We start from the raw sequence: 16388 nt of genomic DNA on the forward strand, positions 1-16388 counted from the left end.
CAATTGAGAAATGGTCAAAGAAGATGAACGGGGGGGGGGGGGCAGCTAGGTGTTGAAGTGGATAAAGCAGCGGCCCTGGATTCAGGAGGACCTGAATTCAAATCCCGCCTCAGATATTTGACACTTACTAGCTGTGTGACCCCGGGCAAGTCACTTAACCCTCATTGCCTTGCCAAAAAAAAAAGAGAGAGAGAAAAAGAAAAGAAAATGAGTTTCACAAAACTAACCAGCATGAGTGAATAAAAAAAAAAGATGGGGCACAGTGGATAAAGCACTGGCCTTGGATTAAGGAAGACCTGAGTTCCAATCCGGTCTGAGACACTTGACACTTATTAGCTGTGTAACCTTGGGCAAGTCACTTAACCCTCATTGCCCAACAAAAAACAAAAAACAAAACAAAACAAAAACCTGCACATACCCTTTGACTCAGCAATACCACTACTAGGTCTGTATCCCAAAGAGATCATAAACAAGGGAAAAGGACCCACATGTACAAAAATATTTATAGCAGCTCTTTTTTGTGGTGGAAAAGAATTGGAAATTGAGGGGATGCCCATCAATTGGAGAATGGCTGGACTTGTGTTATATGAATATAATGGAATGCTATTGTGCTATAAGAAGTGATGAGCAGGTGGATTTCAGAAAAACCTGGAAAGACTTACATGAACTGATGATGAGTGAGACGAGCAGAACCAGAAAAACACTGTCCACAGTAACAAGACCATTGTGTGATGATCAACTGTAACAGACTTAGCTGCTCTTAGGAATACAATAATCTAAGACAATTCCAAAAGACTCATGATGGAAAACGCTCTCCACATTCAGAGAAAGAAGTATGGAGTCTGAATGCAGATGGAAACATACTATTTTCACTTTGTTCCCACCGCCCTCTCATGGTTTGCTCCTTTTGTTCTGATTCCTCTCTCATAACATGACTAATGTGGAAATTTGTTTAACATGATTATATAGGAAGGGATATATATATATATATATATATATCCTATATCAGATTGCTTACTGTCTTGGCAGGGGAGGGGAGGGAGAAAAGTTTGGAACTCAAAATCTTATAAAAAGGAATGTTGAAAACAATCTCTACAAGTAATTTGTAAAATACTATTAAGTTAAAATTATTTTAAAAAAGAAAAGAATGCCTGCTAAGCTTACCTCTCAGGGTCGTAAGAATGAAAGCTGAAGGTTTCGATTGTACTTTGGATAGTGGTGAGGGGAGAAGGAACCAACCAATCAAAATGCTATTAACAAGAGAGATGACAATGATCACAGTGGTGGTGATGATGAAGATTGGCAAAGTCAGGTCACTCTTAAACTAATAGAAAAGGTCCAGAGCCCTCATTTTTAGAGGAGGAAACCAGAAGTGACCTGAATTGTTCAGTGTTGCAGCTAGAGTTATGTTAGAGCTGGGAGTAGAACTCAGGTCTTGACAACTAATCCATCATTTTTCTTTTTCTATGCTACCTTGTAAAGAAACCACCTCATCATTTGCAAACTTCGAGTTCTCCTGTTTAACTAACTGTATGTGGTTCTTGAATAAGTTACTTGTGCCCTGGACCTTGACTTCCTTATTTGTAAAAGGAAAGAATGAGATTAAATATCTAAAGTCTTTTTCCCCATCTACAATTTTATGGTTCTATAATCTCACCCCCTGCCATTTGAGACCCAACTTTCTCTTTTTGCTTGATTCCTGGTCTTCCTTTCCCACGTCTCTTTCCACAGACTCCCCAGGTGCCTGTGGTATGCTGATTGAATGAAAAGAACTAGTGTTAGGAAGGAGCCAGAAAATCTGGATTCACACAAATATACTTGAGGAAGTCACTTCCCCTACTGGATAGTCTCATTTTCCTTTGAAGTAGATGTCATTATCTCAGATCTCTCCTAGCCCTAGAATGTAGATGCTTCAGGCCCCAAGGCCATTTCCCTGGAGGAAATTAAGTAGAAAAGCAAAGTGCACTCTTCCTATAGAGATGGAACAGGGAAATCTGAACTCACAGCTTGTCTTACAGAGTAGGGACTCATACCCAGGATGCTCCATTATCTGCCTGCTTACCCATCTGCAAAGTGGGCCCTATGTATAGTTACCTATATAATTTGGGCAGCAGGCCTCCAGAAAGCCCACCTGCCTGGAAATACCTGCCATACTATGGCTGAAATGTATACGAAAGACCTCCTGGAGACACTTAGCTTAGAACCACTTTACCTGGCTCAGGTATCCCAGGGGAACATGATTTCTCTGAGCATTGCCACACAGAAGGCAGAAAGTGTTAATGGAGGAGAGTAGGGACTGTGCCCAGAATGGGTTGCATCAAGGCGTTCATATTTTCTCCCACTCTGCCTCTATTCTTTGTCTCCTTCCAAAGCATGATTGATCTCACCAGTGTTTCTTTTTTCCTTTGGGTGTGTATATTGGGGGTAGGGGAGAGACCCCTGGAAGAATTCTCTTCTCAAATTCTCTGGAAGATCTGACCAACTCAGGGCCTGGAAGCTGCAGGTGCCAGAGATGTAGCATACTGTCATCCGGACATAAAAAGGCTGAACATAAGATTTGCCATCAAGTGCCCACTTTCTCATTTGGAGCCAGGGAGGGCTTTCAAGAGAAAAAGGGATGGAGTGGCTATGGGAAGCCCGTGACTAATCATCTCTAGGTGCTAGGGGGTGAGAAATGGTTACAGGGAAGGACAGACTCACGGCGACAGACATAGATACAGACTCACTGTGACAAATGGCCGCAATCTTCAGTGGCTTTTGTCTGGGGCTGCTCTCCTTTTGAGGGGCGGTGGGACGGCCCTTCAAGCTGTTTAGCTGTAGACCCAAGAATGCCGTGTCCCCTAGCCCCAAATGGTGCCGAGAGGTGGGAGAACAGAATATTTTGCTTCCAAAGGTGCCTGGTTTCTTGCCTCTCATCCAGGGGAGGGGGAGGGGTTGGGGTCCAGGAACTGTTGACCCCGCCCCCTCAGACTTCGCCCCGCCTACAGTCCCACCTCCCTCCCCCAGCCCTCAGGCGGGGCGGGTGAATAAGCGCGCGCGCTAGAGGAGGGGGGGGGGTGGGGAGGAACAGCCGCGTGGGCGTGCTGCGGGGCGACCATGGCTGTAGACTGTTACCCCCGGTTCCCACAGTAACAATCGAAAGCCACGGTTGCCCTGGAGACGCGGGGGCGGGGGTGGGGTGGGGCGCGCTAGTGACGGCATCTCCGTAGCCTCCTGACGTCAACCCTTGCGTTGGGGGCTAAGGATAGGCTTTGGGAGGGGGGCGTTGCAGAATAGGACAGGGTTGGCGCAGTTCCAGGGGAGGGCGCTCAGGCGGAGCAGCCCCTAGTCCCAAAGGGGTTAGTTAGGAGTTCTGCGTGCTTCAGGCCCTAGACGGCTAGCCCTACTTCCCTCATGAAATTCTCCAGGCAGGGGTCCTGGCGTCCCGGATATCCGGGGCCGAAGCCTGGGAGTGGACTGCGGCATTTCCCGCGGGGTGTGCATACCCCCCTCACCACTTGCGAGCCTGCACTCGAGCCTTGGTTCGGGGCTCAGTCGCAGCCCTGCAGCCCTGGGGTGCCGGGGGCAGAAAAGGCTCGGGTTGGTTACAGGAGAAGCAGTCCGCTGGGATCAGCACCACGGACAGCTCCAAAGATGGGGCCCTCGGGCGAGAGGGCTGTCCCGAGCTTAGAGCCCACTGGGGAGGCAGAGCTTTTTTCATTCCCTGGCCTCCACCCCACCTCTTGGGGCTCATCTGCATTGTCGGTTCTGGGGTCTTGGGCGTCATTCAGGGACACCGTCGGGAATAAAATGTGCAGCGGGGAGGGGGGGGGGGTGGCGAGGGAGCCCAGACGAGGCTCTGGGCCAGAGATGTTGAAGGGGGCGGCGGAAATCTGCGGGGCTTCCGGGAGTGTCCGGGTGTCCAGGGGCGGGGGCCAGGCGTCGGTGGCCGTGACTGGAGACTGTTACTGAGGGTGGCCCGGGCAGTAAGCAGTCTAGAGCCAAGGTGCCGGCGCGCTGCCCGAGCCGGACCTGAATGAATCCTCCTCCTCCTGGAGCGGCTGTGGGCAAGCGGCTGGAACCTGAGCTGCTAGGAGAGACAGACTCCCCGCCCCCGCCCCAGTATTAAAGGCTCCCCTCTTCTCCCTCCTCCCCAAAGTGCCAGAGCATGGGGGCTCAGCACGCGGCCCCTGACGTCAGAACCAATGTGACGTGGGAAGCTGCAGCGGGGGAGGGGAAAAGGAGGGGGCAGTTCCGGTGGCTGAGGGGGGAGGGGGTCTGGGAGAGGAGATGGGGTGGGGGGGAAGAATCGGAGGCGGGACTCTGAGTGGAGCTCGGGCAGCAGCTTGGCCTCTCTCGCTCCTGGTGCTGAGAGGACAGCTCCGAGCCATAGGCGCTCTCAGCAGGGGAGGTGGTAGGGGTAAATGAGAGTAGAGAGAGGGAGATGTTTGTAAGAGAGAAGGCTTGGAGCAGGGCATCTGGAAAGGTTGAAGGAGATGGCTTGGATCTCCGGGAGAGGAGAGAAATGCGAGGAAGGGGTTCTTGGAAAGACTCGAAGTCCAAAGAAGCCAGAGAAAACGGGGTGGCTCTGCTGGGGAGCAGGGCGGTGGTGGGAAGCACGTCGTCCTTCTTTCTCCCGCACCCCCACCCCCAGCTCTGGTCGCTGAGGCTGAGTCACCAAGCAGCCGCGTTGCAGAGAGGGGGCGGGGGTGCGTGGAGCTACCGAATTGGGGGGGCAGGGGTCTGCGGGGATGGGGTCCTCCGGGGGAGAGCGAGGTAGGCAGGTGGAGCCGGACTGGCGGCGGGGGAGTGCAAAGGGGGCGGATTCCCATTTCTCCCTCCCCCCACTCCCTGCCTGGGATGGCGCAGGAACCAGAGGATCCAAAAGAGCTAGCTTTTGGCTACTGGCTCTTCCACTCTCCCTCTGGGACAGAAGCTGGGGGGTGGGAGGTGGGGGAGGGACCAAGACGGAGTGGTTTTACTGCAGTTTTGTCCCAGTGCCTTAGAAGTGGGTGGATGGGTGCAACTCAAAGGGGGGGGCGGGGGGAGAGAGAGAGAGAGAAAGAGAGAGAGAGAGAGAGAGAGAGAGAGAGAGAGAGAGAGAGAGAGAGAGAGAGAGAGAGAGAGAGAGAGAGAGAGCGATCGAGCTGTGTGTGGTCCCACCTACCCAACCAACCGAGGGACTCTCCAGGTGGAGAGGACTCCGACAGCCACGGCAAAGCCTGGTCCACACTTGCTGGGGTCCAAAGGATCCCTCCGGAGGCCGAGCCGGGGTGGTCTCAGACAGAGACCCGAAAGGGAGGGACAGGGCAGCAAGGAAGCAGCACGTGCCGGCCGGCCCCCTCTGGCGCTCCCCGGAAGCCCTGGTCTCCCTTCACTCTCAGCCACCGCTCAGTGCCTCCCCCGCGCCTAACTCCCCTCCACCTCCCACCCTTCCCGGGCCCCTCTTACCTGGGAGAGGTAGCCGGACAGACGGCCGGCTGGACGGCTGGCTGCCTGACGCCCCAGCCCCCGCCGCTCAGCTCCCGCAGCCGTCGCCACCGCACCACAGCTTTTATAGCTGAGATAGTACTCCGGCCGGCTCCTCATTCATGCGGCCGCGGCTCCTACACACTGACGTAGCTCCGACGTCAGCAGGGAATTTAGGAAACGGGAAGAGGGGCTATTTATAGCGGCGGCGGCCAAGGGAGGGGGAGCCAGGGAGGAAGGGGCAAAGATTGTAGTGTGCCTTGGGCTGGGGGTGGGGGGGCAACTGTTTCAGAAAGGGGTAATCATCACTAGCTCAGGACCCTGGGGCAGGAGGATGGTAAATTCTCTGGCAGCTTCAAGGTGTGTGTGTGTATGAGGCGTCCCGCCAGGAGAGAACCGGGATGATAGAAGACGGGACACGCGAGGGGGAGGGGGGGGCATAGCTAATTATAGTTGTATTCATTCATTCATGGGGTTCTTCCCTATAGGCCCAGAGGAGGGCGTCTCCCCACTCTGGGGTATTCTATACCTGTGCTGCTTTGGGTTGGGGAGGCAACAATGAGTGGCGGTCTACGACTCAACGAAAACATTCAAGTCATCTAGGGAAGGGAAATGGCCAAGGAGCCCGAGGCTCCAGTGTTGGTTCGATTCAGCTATGGTGTGGCGGAAAGCGGCGGATCAGGAGTCAGATACGGAGGACTTGGCTTCGAGTTTGATTCTGACCCTTACTAGCTGGGCGGACCCGGGGAGATCATATGGCACCTCTCAGCCTCAGTTTCTTTGGGACATAATTCTTAGGGAACATAATTCTTGTGCCACCTGTCTACTTCACAGGCCTTTTGTGAAGCTCGAACGAAAGCGTAGATATGAAGTCATTTGTAAAGGGGAAAGTGCTATATAACCACGTCAGCTAGTATAATTATCAACTACAGTAGAATAATCTCTACCTAGGCAGAGAAGGAAGCTCTTGCGTGCTGCCCCTTGCCAGTTCTTAGCTCCTACGCTTGGAGAATCAGGCGTTGGCTTCTTCATAGGTCAGAGAGAAACAGCTCCCTCCACCTGGGGCCCCCCAACACACTTCCACTCTTTTGGTTTCGACCACTGAGCGGCTCAGTGACGTAACAGTCTTCTACTGTAGCGTCATAACCACCTCCACGACAACGTCAGGGATGTCACCACGTAGGGGCTGCGGCGTGAAGGGGTGGGGGGAAGACAGAGGAGAACGGGAAAGAAGGAAGGAAAGGAAGAGAAAGGGGAAAAGAAAGGAGGAAGAGAAAGGGAAGGAGGGGAAAGGGAAGAGGAGATAGATGCAACAGCTTGCGCCGTACCTGGTTGAAGGGATGCTGGAGGTCAAACGCGCCTGAACACTCTGAGAGGGGTTTTTATATGAAGCAGCCAGGCCTAGGAGGAATGGCGATCCGGCAGTAAATGGCAGGGGAAGCCCTATCAGGGTGGGAGGTGGAGGCTAGTCATGGAGAGCCCAGTCTGGGAGGTGTAGGGCAGTCATGGGGGCAGTGGAAACAGTGCCAGATCTAGACACGATATCTTTATCCTACCTCAGTTTCCTTGTCAGTAAAGCCTAAGATTCCTCCTAGTTCTAAATCCAATGAACCCTGACCTTGAGAAAGCTCTATCCAGGTGTCAGCTGAAAAACGGGAGAGGGAGGAGAGTTCAGAGTAGGGGTCTAAACAAGTGAAGGCTTTTATTGGTATTGAAAATGAACAAAGTGCTGGCTGTGGAGCAGAGGCTCAGACGCTCTGTGACTTTTCTTATTTCACCTCCCAGAGCCTCATTTGTAAAAGGAAGGGTTGGCTAGAGGGCTTTTGAGGCCCCGTCAGCTCTAGTTCTATAAACTAGAGGGAGGGATAGGGGGTGGGGGTGGGAGTGGATTCTTAAAGGTGGACTTGAATACACGAGGATAGAAATGAGGGGGATTTTTATTTGGTGGACAGAATCACAAAAAAGGAGATCCTAGAAATGCATATACCCTGTAAAGGAGAGCATTCTCATGGGGATGTGGGAGCCCAGGGAGAGGCCCTGTCCCTTTGGCTGAGCCACTAGCTAGGTAGAGTCAGGGGAAAGAAGACTTGGAAGTGAGGCTTGGGATGGGTAGGTGTTATAGGGGGTTGTGGGTGGGGGACCACCACCTTGTTCTTTGCCATTCACTGGCTAGGGTAAGCTCCCATGGACATGGGAGGGGCAGGGTAAAGGTAAGGAGGAGAATCTTCTTTGAGCCTGTGCCTATTTCTCATCCAGTTGGAGTGGTCTCATGGGCAAAACGGAGCCATTGCAATGGGTGAGATTGTTCAGACTGGGAGAAAGAGGAGTCTGTAAGAGAAAGCCAGAAATGGAAGTGGGGGGGGGGGTGCGTAGAGAGATGGGTTGAAAAAGACCTTTTATTGAGGGCAGTGCTATGGGTCTGGTCTCTTGGCCCAACTGGTGAATGGGGGCATCTCAAAGGGAGAGTCAGAATTGGGAGGGACAGATAGGAACAGAATGGGAAAAGGAAGCTGGGCTGATGATGGTTCTGACAGGCTAGAAGGTTGATGGAGCAAGTAGGGCTGGCTGCAAAGTTGCAAGGAGCATGACTTTTCTCTCCTTTGCTCTGCACCCCCTCCCCTCAAATGGCAGAGAAACTTGGAAGAGCAGAAATGATCCCTTCAGGGGAGTGAAGAGAGAGCCAAGTAGGGAATTACTTGATCCAGAGCATGGAATTGGGGGGGGGCAAGGAAAGGAGTTCTTAAAGAGAAATGGTAGGTGTTAGAGGCTTAGGAGATCCCGGGAAGGAGAGAGTCCCGGAGCTGGGGAGAGGAGAGAGAGCAGTATTCAGTGTTGCTTGGAATGTCAGGAAGGAGTAAACCTAACAGTCCTGGATCTGTAAGACTGGAACTTTATGTGTGTGGGGGAAACAAGGGAGTAGGGGAGAGGAAGAGATGAAGGGCTCATGGAATGAAGAAAGGTGGGAAGAGAGGGGAACAAGGAGGAAAAGAGGGGATGGGAGGGAATGGATATAGGATGGGAGATGGGGACAATGGATGGGGATGGGAATATTGGGAGAAGGAGAAATGGGAATGAGGCCGAGGGAGATGAAGATAGTGGATCAAGAGAAGGATGGATCCAGGAAAGAAGAGGTGGAGAGAAGGGCAAGAGTGGATGGTTACTGAAGAAGGGAGCAGAGAGGAGAAGTTGGGTGAAGCAGGAAAAGAGAGGAAGAGAGATCCAGGAGAGACAAGGCGTGGAGATGGCGAAAGAATCCTTGGCCAGTGGGGCCCCAGATTTGGAAACAGGGAGCCCAAAGCCCCGTTACTGGACGCGGGCGTCTCAGGCAGGCGGGGAAATTGGCCCGGGGCAGCCCAGGGCAGGGGTGGGCAGTTGTCAAAAGCCGGCGGAGGTGAGTCCGCCGAGGGCTAGAAGCGCCTCTGGAGGGCGCCGAAGACCTTGGTGTCTGCTCTAGGGGGACGAGGGGTGGTGGCGCTTGGAACTTGGAAAACTGGCAGGGGATGAAAAAGTTCCGGGCCTCCGGGTGAACCAGGGCTCCTTGGAGACAGCCCCTGCTGCTGGCAAGTCCCCTTCTGTGCATCGCTGAGAGTCCCGGGAACTCCAGCCCTCGGGCTTGAGGAAAAGCTTAGGGTAAATCGAGGTCCGGTCACCTGGCTGGAGGGAGTTCAGAGAGGGGTCCCGAGAGTCCGACCGGTTCCCGAGCACTGGAGGTTCCAGGGGAACTTGTCCCCACGCCCCGGGACCAACTTCATGATACCTGCCTATGCCCACTACAGGGTGACTCAGCTCCGACCTCCCCGTGGGGTCACAGGCTGAGGACAGCTGGGGGCGGGAGAATACGAAAGGCGCCCCCACCAAGTCCTGTCCACCGCAGCCCCTGGCCCGGTTGCCAGGTTCCCCAAGGCCTTGGAGAAGAGAGATCTGTACAAACCTCATCGGTTACCATGGCAACATTTCGCGCCGCCACCGCCACCGCCACCGCCACCATCCCTGCTCCCCCCGCCCCATCACCATGAGGGAGGGGTAGATGGGGGAAGGTGGAGCCGATCAGAGGCTCTGGCTGCCGAACGCCCATCACAGGGACCCCCGTTACTCCAACGAAGGCGAAGCCAGCGGGGGCACAGCCCCCCCCATGGGCAGTGCTGGCAGCGTATTGTAGCCCCTCCTGCTGTGGTCTTGGCGGCTTAAATGTAGGGGCACGGGGCGGGGTGAGGTTAGTGGTGACTGGGCTACTTAGGAGGGGCACACAGGGTGATTTTCGTACCACCTGCCTCTTTGCGTGTAATAGACCCTGGTACCCTGGGCTGCTTGCTTCTCCGAAGTGCCCTCGCCCCCACAGGAAGCATGAATCGTGCGTGGGACAGAGTGATCTCCCAAATGGGGAATCCGGGGCTGCTGCAAGAGGGGAAGGGGAGGGGGTTGTTCCTAAAGAGTCAAGTGTACCTTGGGAATGAAGGGGGGATAATCTCCTTGTAAAGTACAGGTTTGAAGTGTGTCTGTCCCCCCCCCCCCCAGGCCTGTATCCTTAGAAACACTGATCATTCCCCACCTCTCCCCAACAATTCCACCGACAGGACCATCAGTAGAGGCTCGGTCTGAGGCGTTGGGGTATGTCTCTTCTTGTCTGGTGTCTCTGATAACAGCATCTCTAGCGTCTTTCTTCGGATTACAGTAAGACTGGAGTACCTGGTGAGGTTATGGGATGGCTTGTAGAGGAGAACCTCAGAGGAAGATGAGGAGGAAAAGAACCAGGAAGAAGAGGAGGAGGAGAAGGCAGCGGCAGCGAGTGTGCTGAGAGGCAGCATTGTGTGGCTGAGGGAGCATCAGATCTCTGGGAGAGCCTGGATACCCTTGGATGTGTGTGCTTAGACGTGTGCACGCGGCCTATTGAAGTCTGATTCCCAAGGAGGGCTGCTACGCCGGCGACGCAGTGTGACGTTCTGAGTATCTTCGACTACGGTGTAGAGTTGAAAGAAATGCGAAAGGTTTCCAGAGCCAGCAAAGACCTCAAAGGTCGTTTAGGCCAATTCCCATATGAACAAGAGAGGGGAACTTACTTGACCAAGGTCACACAACTAGTCAGTTTCGGAGCGTGCAACCGAAGCCAGATCCCCAGTCTCAAAATCCACGCCCCTGGCCATGTCCACAGTCCTGGCCACACTTTGATTATGGGTCTTTCTTAGACTCATCTCCCAAATCCTACCTGAGACTCCCCCTTGGGAACTGAGGCTAGGGTGTGTCAATAGGTTGTGTGTGTGTGTGTGTGTGTGTGTGTGTGTGTGTGTGAGTGTAAGGGCGGGGACGGGGTGCATCCCAACCTTTCCCCCACCCCAGACTCCTCACGCTACACGGGGCCCGGGGCGGCATCTGTCCCGCGAGGCGGGGTCGGTGGGGGTGGAGTCCTCCAGAGACACAGCTGCGAGAGGCGTGGGGGAGCGAGGGGGCGCACCTGTGTGCCCCAGGGCCCAGGTGCGCGGGGCCTCCCGGCTCTGGAACTGTAGTGCTCGCTCGCGGCCGCCAGGTGGCGCCATCCCCCAGGAGCCCGGCCCGGCCCGGGCCACTCCAGATAAGAGTGTGCGGAGCGGGCGGCGGGGCTGAGACGCGGCCGGGACGCGGGGAGGACGGACGGGCGGAAGGACGGACCGGCCGGGGAACCGGCGGGCGGAGCGGAGTGCGGCCACCTCTCCCCCTGGATCCGCCGGCAGCCGGGCTCGGGGCTTCCGACATGCCCCCCAGGTGGGTCCCGGGACTAGGCGCAGAGATGGGACGGCAGGCTCGGGGTCGGGACTGGAGCCGGAGCCAGGGCTGGGGCTAGAGCCGGGGCCGGGGCTGAGGGAGCCCGGGCCGGGACAGCCTCGCGCCCCGGCGCTGCCTCGGGGCTCCGGGGCTGTCCGGCCGGGGTTGGGGAGGGGGGGACGCAGCGCATCCTCTTCCCGCCCGCCCGCGGCGCCGGGTTCACCGGGGGGTCAGCGGCTCGGGGCCCGGGCTCTGCCCGCACATGGGCGGGGAGGGGGGGGGCGGGCGGAGCTGGCAGCGGGCCGCTGGCCTGGCACGGCCCGGCGCCTGGCAGAGGGGCGGCCGGAGGGAGGGCGGGGCGGCCCGGAGCAAGCGAGCGAGCTAGCGAGTGCGGAGTCCGGCCGGCCGGCCGGCGGGAGCTGGGGCCGCAGGTAACGGACCGGGGCGGCTCGGGGAGGGCGGCGCCGCCGCCGGGGTCCGGGCCGGGCCGGGCCGGGCTGGGAGGGCAGGGCGAAGGATGCGAAGGGACGAGGCGCGCCGGCGGAGCCGGGAGGGGCGCGGCAGGGGCCCGCTAGCCCGTCTCCCTCTCCCGGCCCATCCCAAGTTGAGAAACTTTCCCCAAGTTCTTGTCCCTCGGCTGGCCGGGCGGAGCAGCCGAGGGGCTCCGCGAGCGAGCTCGGGGGCCTCCCGGGAGGGAGCTGGCCGGCCGGCGGGCGGGGCGCCGAGGCGATCCGCGCGGGGTCAGGGCCGCTGGGTCCGCGCCGTGCCCGGGGCGCTGCCCCCTCCCTCCCCCGGGAGCTGCGTGGCTCCCCCCTCCCCCCCACCTGCTTCCTGCTGCAGCCTCCTGCCCCGATATAACGCCCTCCCCGCTGGCGGCCCGGGCCCTTCGCGCTCTGCCCGTGGCCGCAGCAGCCGCTCCCCTTCGGTCCCGGCCCCGGCAGTGGCAGCCGCTCCCCCTCAGCCTCGGCCCGGCCCGGCCCGGAGTGGAGGAACCTCTGCCGCCTCGGCCCCGACCCACCGGCCGCCGCCGTGGCCGATGCCAGTACCCTCAGCATTTCCCCACTAACCCGCTAACTTTTCCCAAACTGGGGCAACTTTTGCGAAAGAACGAATTTCCTCTCGATCGGATAATTTCCCCCTCCCCGCCAATGGGACACTCCCCTCTGGACTGAATGACTTTTTCTGAAGCGGATATTTTCCTGAAATCGGGTAACTCCTTTGGAGGCGGAAATTTTACCCCTTAAGTGGATTTATTTTTGGAAACTCCCCGTTTGCCATCCCCGCCCGGCCCCCGACTTCTGTACCGGGGCCTCGGCCTTGGGCACTCAGTCCCTTTCTCCACTGGGCTCTTCTACCAAGAAGACAGCCGAAGAGAGAGGGGCCGACTTCCTTCCCCGCTTCTCCGGCCCCGCTCCCTCCTCCTGGGGTCCAGACCATGCTGCCTCCTGGACCCAGGTGACCGAGGTCATCAGATGGGGGCCGAGCAGGACAACTCCCGTGTCCCCCGTCTGAGGCTGCAGGCAGTGAGTGTATAGGGAGGCACTCACTCCCTCAAGCTGCCCGATCGGGGTGGGGTGGAGAGAGAGGCCCCTCGAGCATCTGCTCTGACCTTGTCTATGCTTGTGTGTATGTGCTTGTGTGTGTGTATGTGTGTGTGTACGTATGTTGTTGTGTCGTGTCCTGTCGTGTCGCGTGTGTCCCCACAGGTGGGAGCACAGGGCAGATGATGCTGGATGCAATGGAGGCGCCGGGACACTCCAGACAGCTGCTTCTGCAGCTCAACAGCCAACGCACCAAAGGCTTCCTTTGCGACGTGATCATCGTGGTGCAGAACGCACTCTTCCGGGCTCACAAGAACGTGCTGGCGGCCAGCAGCGCCTACCTCAAGTCCCTGGTGGTGCACGACAACCTGCTCAACCTGGACCATGACATGGTCAGCCCCGCCGTCTTTCGCTTGGTCTTGGACTTCATCTACACCGGCCGCCTGGCCGACGGCGCGGATGGAGCGGCGGCCACGGCGCCGGGGGCCGAGCCCAGCCTGGGCGCAGTGCTGGCCGCCGCCAGCTACCTGCAGATCCCAGACCTCGTATCCCTGTGCAAAAAGCGGCTCAAGCGCCACGGCAAGTACTGTTACGTGCGCGGGGGCGGCGGCGGCGGCTACGCGCCCTACGGAAGGCCCGGCCGCGGCCTGCGCGCCACCACGCCGGTCATCCAGGCCTGCTACCCGGGCGGCGCACCCTCGGGGCCGCCGCCGCCGCCGGCCTCGGCCGCGGAGCTGCCCCCGGGAGCCGAGGCGCCGGTCAACACCCACTGCGCGGAGCTGTACGCCTCGGGCCCCGCGCCCCCTCAGCCGCCACCGCCGCCGCCCGCGCTGTGTGCCCCGGAGCGCCGCTGCTCCCCGCTCTGCGGCCTGGACCTGTCCAAGAAGAGCCCCCCGGGCCCGGCGGCTGCGCCTGAGAGGCCTCACCCCGGGGAGCGCGAGCGCGAGGCGCCTTCGCGCCATGATAGCAGTCCCCCCGGGGCAGCCTACAAGGAGCCGCCGCTCTCCTTGCCCCTGCCTCTGCCTCTGCCGCTGCCTCTGCCCTTCCAGAAGATGGAGGAGGCCGGGCCGCCCCTGGATCCGTTCCGGCCGGGAGGCAGCCCCGGCCCGGAGCCCCCGGGACGACCCGACGGTCCTGCGCTCATCTACCGCTGGATGAAGGCCGAGCCGGGCCTGGGCAGCTACGGGGACGAGCTCGGGCGGGACCGCGGCTCCCCCGGGGATCGCGGCGGGGCCGAAGAGCCCGCCGACGAGGGGGACTCGCCCGGGGGGCCCCCGCTGCCCCTGCAGCCGCCGCCCCGTTACCCGGGGGTGGGCCTGGACGGGCCGGGGCCCGACGCGGACGACTACAAGAGCAGCAGCGAGGAGACCGGCAGCAGCGAGGAGCCGAGCCCGGGTGGGGGCCACCTGGCCAGCTACCACTGTCCCCACCTGACCTACAGAGAGCCCGAGAGCTTCGGCGACAACCGCTACGTGTGCATCCCGTGCGACAAGGGCTTCCCCAGCTCGGAGCAGCTCAACGCGCACGTCGAGGCGCACGTGGAGGAGGAGGAGGCTCTGTATCGGAGCGCCGAGGCGGCCGAGGCGGCGGCCGTGGGCGCGGCGGGCCTGGGACCCCCCTTCGGCGGCGGCGGCGGCGGGGACAAGGGGGCCGGGGGCCCCGGGGGCCTGGGCGAGCTGCTGAGGCCCTACCGCTGCGCCTCGTGCGACAAGAGCTACAAGGACCCGGCCACCCTCCGGCAGCACGAGAAGACGCACTGGCTGACGCGGCCTTACCCCTGCACCATCTGCGGCAAGAAGTTCACGCAGCGCGGGACCATGACCCGTCACATGCGCAGCCACCTGGGCCTCAAGCCCTTCGCGTGCGACGCGTGCGGCATGCGCTTCACGCGCCAGTACCGGCTCACGGAGCACATGCGCATCCACTCGGGGGAGAAGCCCTACGAGTGCCAGGTGTGCGGGGGCAAGTTCGCGCAGCAGCGCAACCTCATCAGCCACATGAAGATGCACGCTGTGGGCGCGGGCGGCGGGGCGGCCGGGGCGCTGGCGGGCCTGGGCGGCCTGCCCGGCGCGCCGGGCCCCGACGGCAAAGCCAAGCTCGACTTCCCCGAGGGGGTCTTCGCAGTGGCGCGCCTCACAGCCGAGCAGCTGGGCCTCAAGCAGCAAGACAAGGCGGCGGCGGCGGCCGAGCTGCTGGCCCAGACCACGCACTTCCTGCACGACCCCAAAGCGGCGCTCGAGAGCCTCTACCCGCTGGCCAAGTTCACGGCCGAGCAGCTGGGGCTGAGCCCGGACAAGGCGGCCGAGGTGCTAAGCCAGAGCGCGCACCTGGCGGGGGGACCCGACGGCCGGACCATTGACCGCTTCTCTCCCACTTAGAAGTCCCTTCGCCCCAGCCCGGAGCAGGGACTGCACTGCGCCCCTCCCCCCCCCCTTCGCCGGGTGGGGTGGGAAGTGGGGGCGAGGGAGAGAAGTTTCCGCCCCGGGAGGGACAGCGGTGACTGCAAAGAGCGACCGAGGCAGCCCCTCTGTACCCCCCCTCCCCCCGCCCTCCCCGGCCGACCCCAAGGCCGCACCAGGCGGAACCGCTTTGTGCCTTAGCCCGGGCTGGGGGAGGCCCGGGCGTGGAGTGGGGGGGGTGGGGTGGGGGTGGGAAAGGGAGATTTCTATTTTTGATAATAGCTTCAACCAAAGGAGCCCCCGACCCTGCCCCGCCCCCACGCCGCGGGCTCAGCCGCGCCTCTTCCTGTGGTTCCTTCTGCCCCCTCTTCCCGCTCCCGATCCCGGGAGCCGACTGGCCCCTGAGCTGCTACAGCCGCCGCGCTGGGGTTCACTGTGGGGGCGCTCCCCGCCCTACCTCCGGCCACTGCGTCTGCACCCGTTCTCACTGTGAATCAATCGGCGCCGGGGCCAGGGCAAATCGGGGGGCGGGGGGAGGACTGAGCCGGCCCGGGGGTGCCCCCGCCCCCGCCCTGGGACCGATAATGTGAAGTTCCTCATTTTGCACAAGTGGCACCAGCCCCCGGGGCCCACTTCGCCTTCCGACCGCAGCCCCTGTGAGGCGAGATGGGAGGAGTTCCCAGACCCCGTGCCCCCAGTCCCTTCACCTGCCCTTTGTCCTTGGGGCCCGGGACGATATTTATTGCATGCGTCCCGGGCTGCTCCGTGTCCCGGGCTAGGCAAGGCTGGGCCCAGACGGCCGCCTCCTAGCGCCCCTCTCCCCATCTCTCGAGTTTGTATATTTCTTACCGTGTACACAGGCTCTCCCTGAGCCGCTTCCATTTTCTATACTCGAACCAACAGCAATAAAGCAATAACCGACGCCTGGCCACTTTCTCCTGGGGGTACCGGGGTCGCGGGGGTGGGGGGAGAATGGAGGGTGGGTAGTTTGGTCAGAGGTAGGGAACTGCTCTGGGTGCCACGGTCCTAAATCAGCAAAAAGCAAGCATGGCCGCCCCCTTTTCCCCTAACCCTGTTGGAAACAAACCAGACTGAGACTCAGGTATGTTTCATAACTAAAAATTTATTAAGAAAACAACAAAACCGGCCTTGCAAACCAGGCTAGAAAGGGGAGGGTCTCCCCTCTTTCCAGGCCTCTGCTTCAGCCCCAGGGGGTGGGGGCAGGGGGTTCCTAGATACCCAAACATAGGCCCACACCCCTCTC

At 59.6% G+C, this 16388-nt stretch overlaps 1 protein-coding gene across 1 annotated transcript; it reads left to right on the top strand.

The window, feature by feature from the left end:
• Positions 1-11059: 11059 nt before the first annotated feature.
• Positions 11060-16040, top strand: HIC1 (HIC ZBTB transcriptional repressor 1). The gene is made up of 2 exons (XM_044004804.1): positions 11060-11184; positions 12891-16040. The coding sequence occupies exon 2, from the start codon at positions 12908-12910 to the stop codon at positions 15101-15103; it is 2196 nt and encodes a 731-aa protein (XP_043860739.1). The 5' UTR covers positions 11060-11184; positions 12891-12907; the 3' UTR covers positions 15104-16040.
• Positions 16041-16388: the final 348 nt, after the last annotated feature.

The sequence above is a fragment of the Dromiciops gliroides genome, chromosome 4 (genome assembly GCF_019393635.1).
Source record: "Dromiciops gliroides isolate mDroGli1 chromosome 4, mDroGli1.pri, whole genome shotgun sequence".
NCBI classification, from domain to species: Eukaryota; Metazoa; Chordata; class Mammalia; order Microbiotheria; family Microbiotheriidae; genus Dromiciops; species Dromiciops gliroides.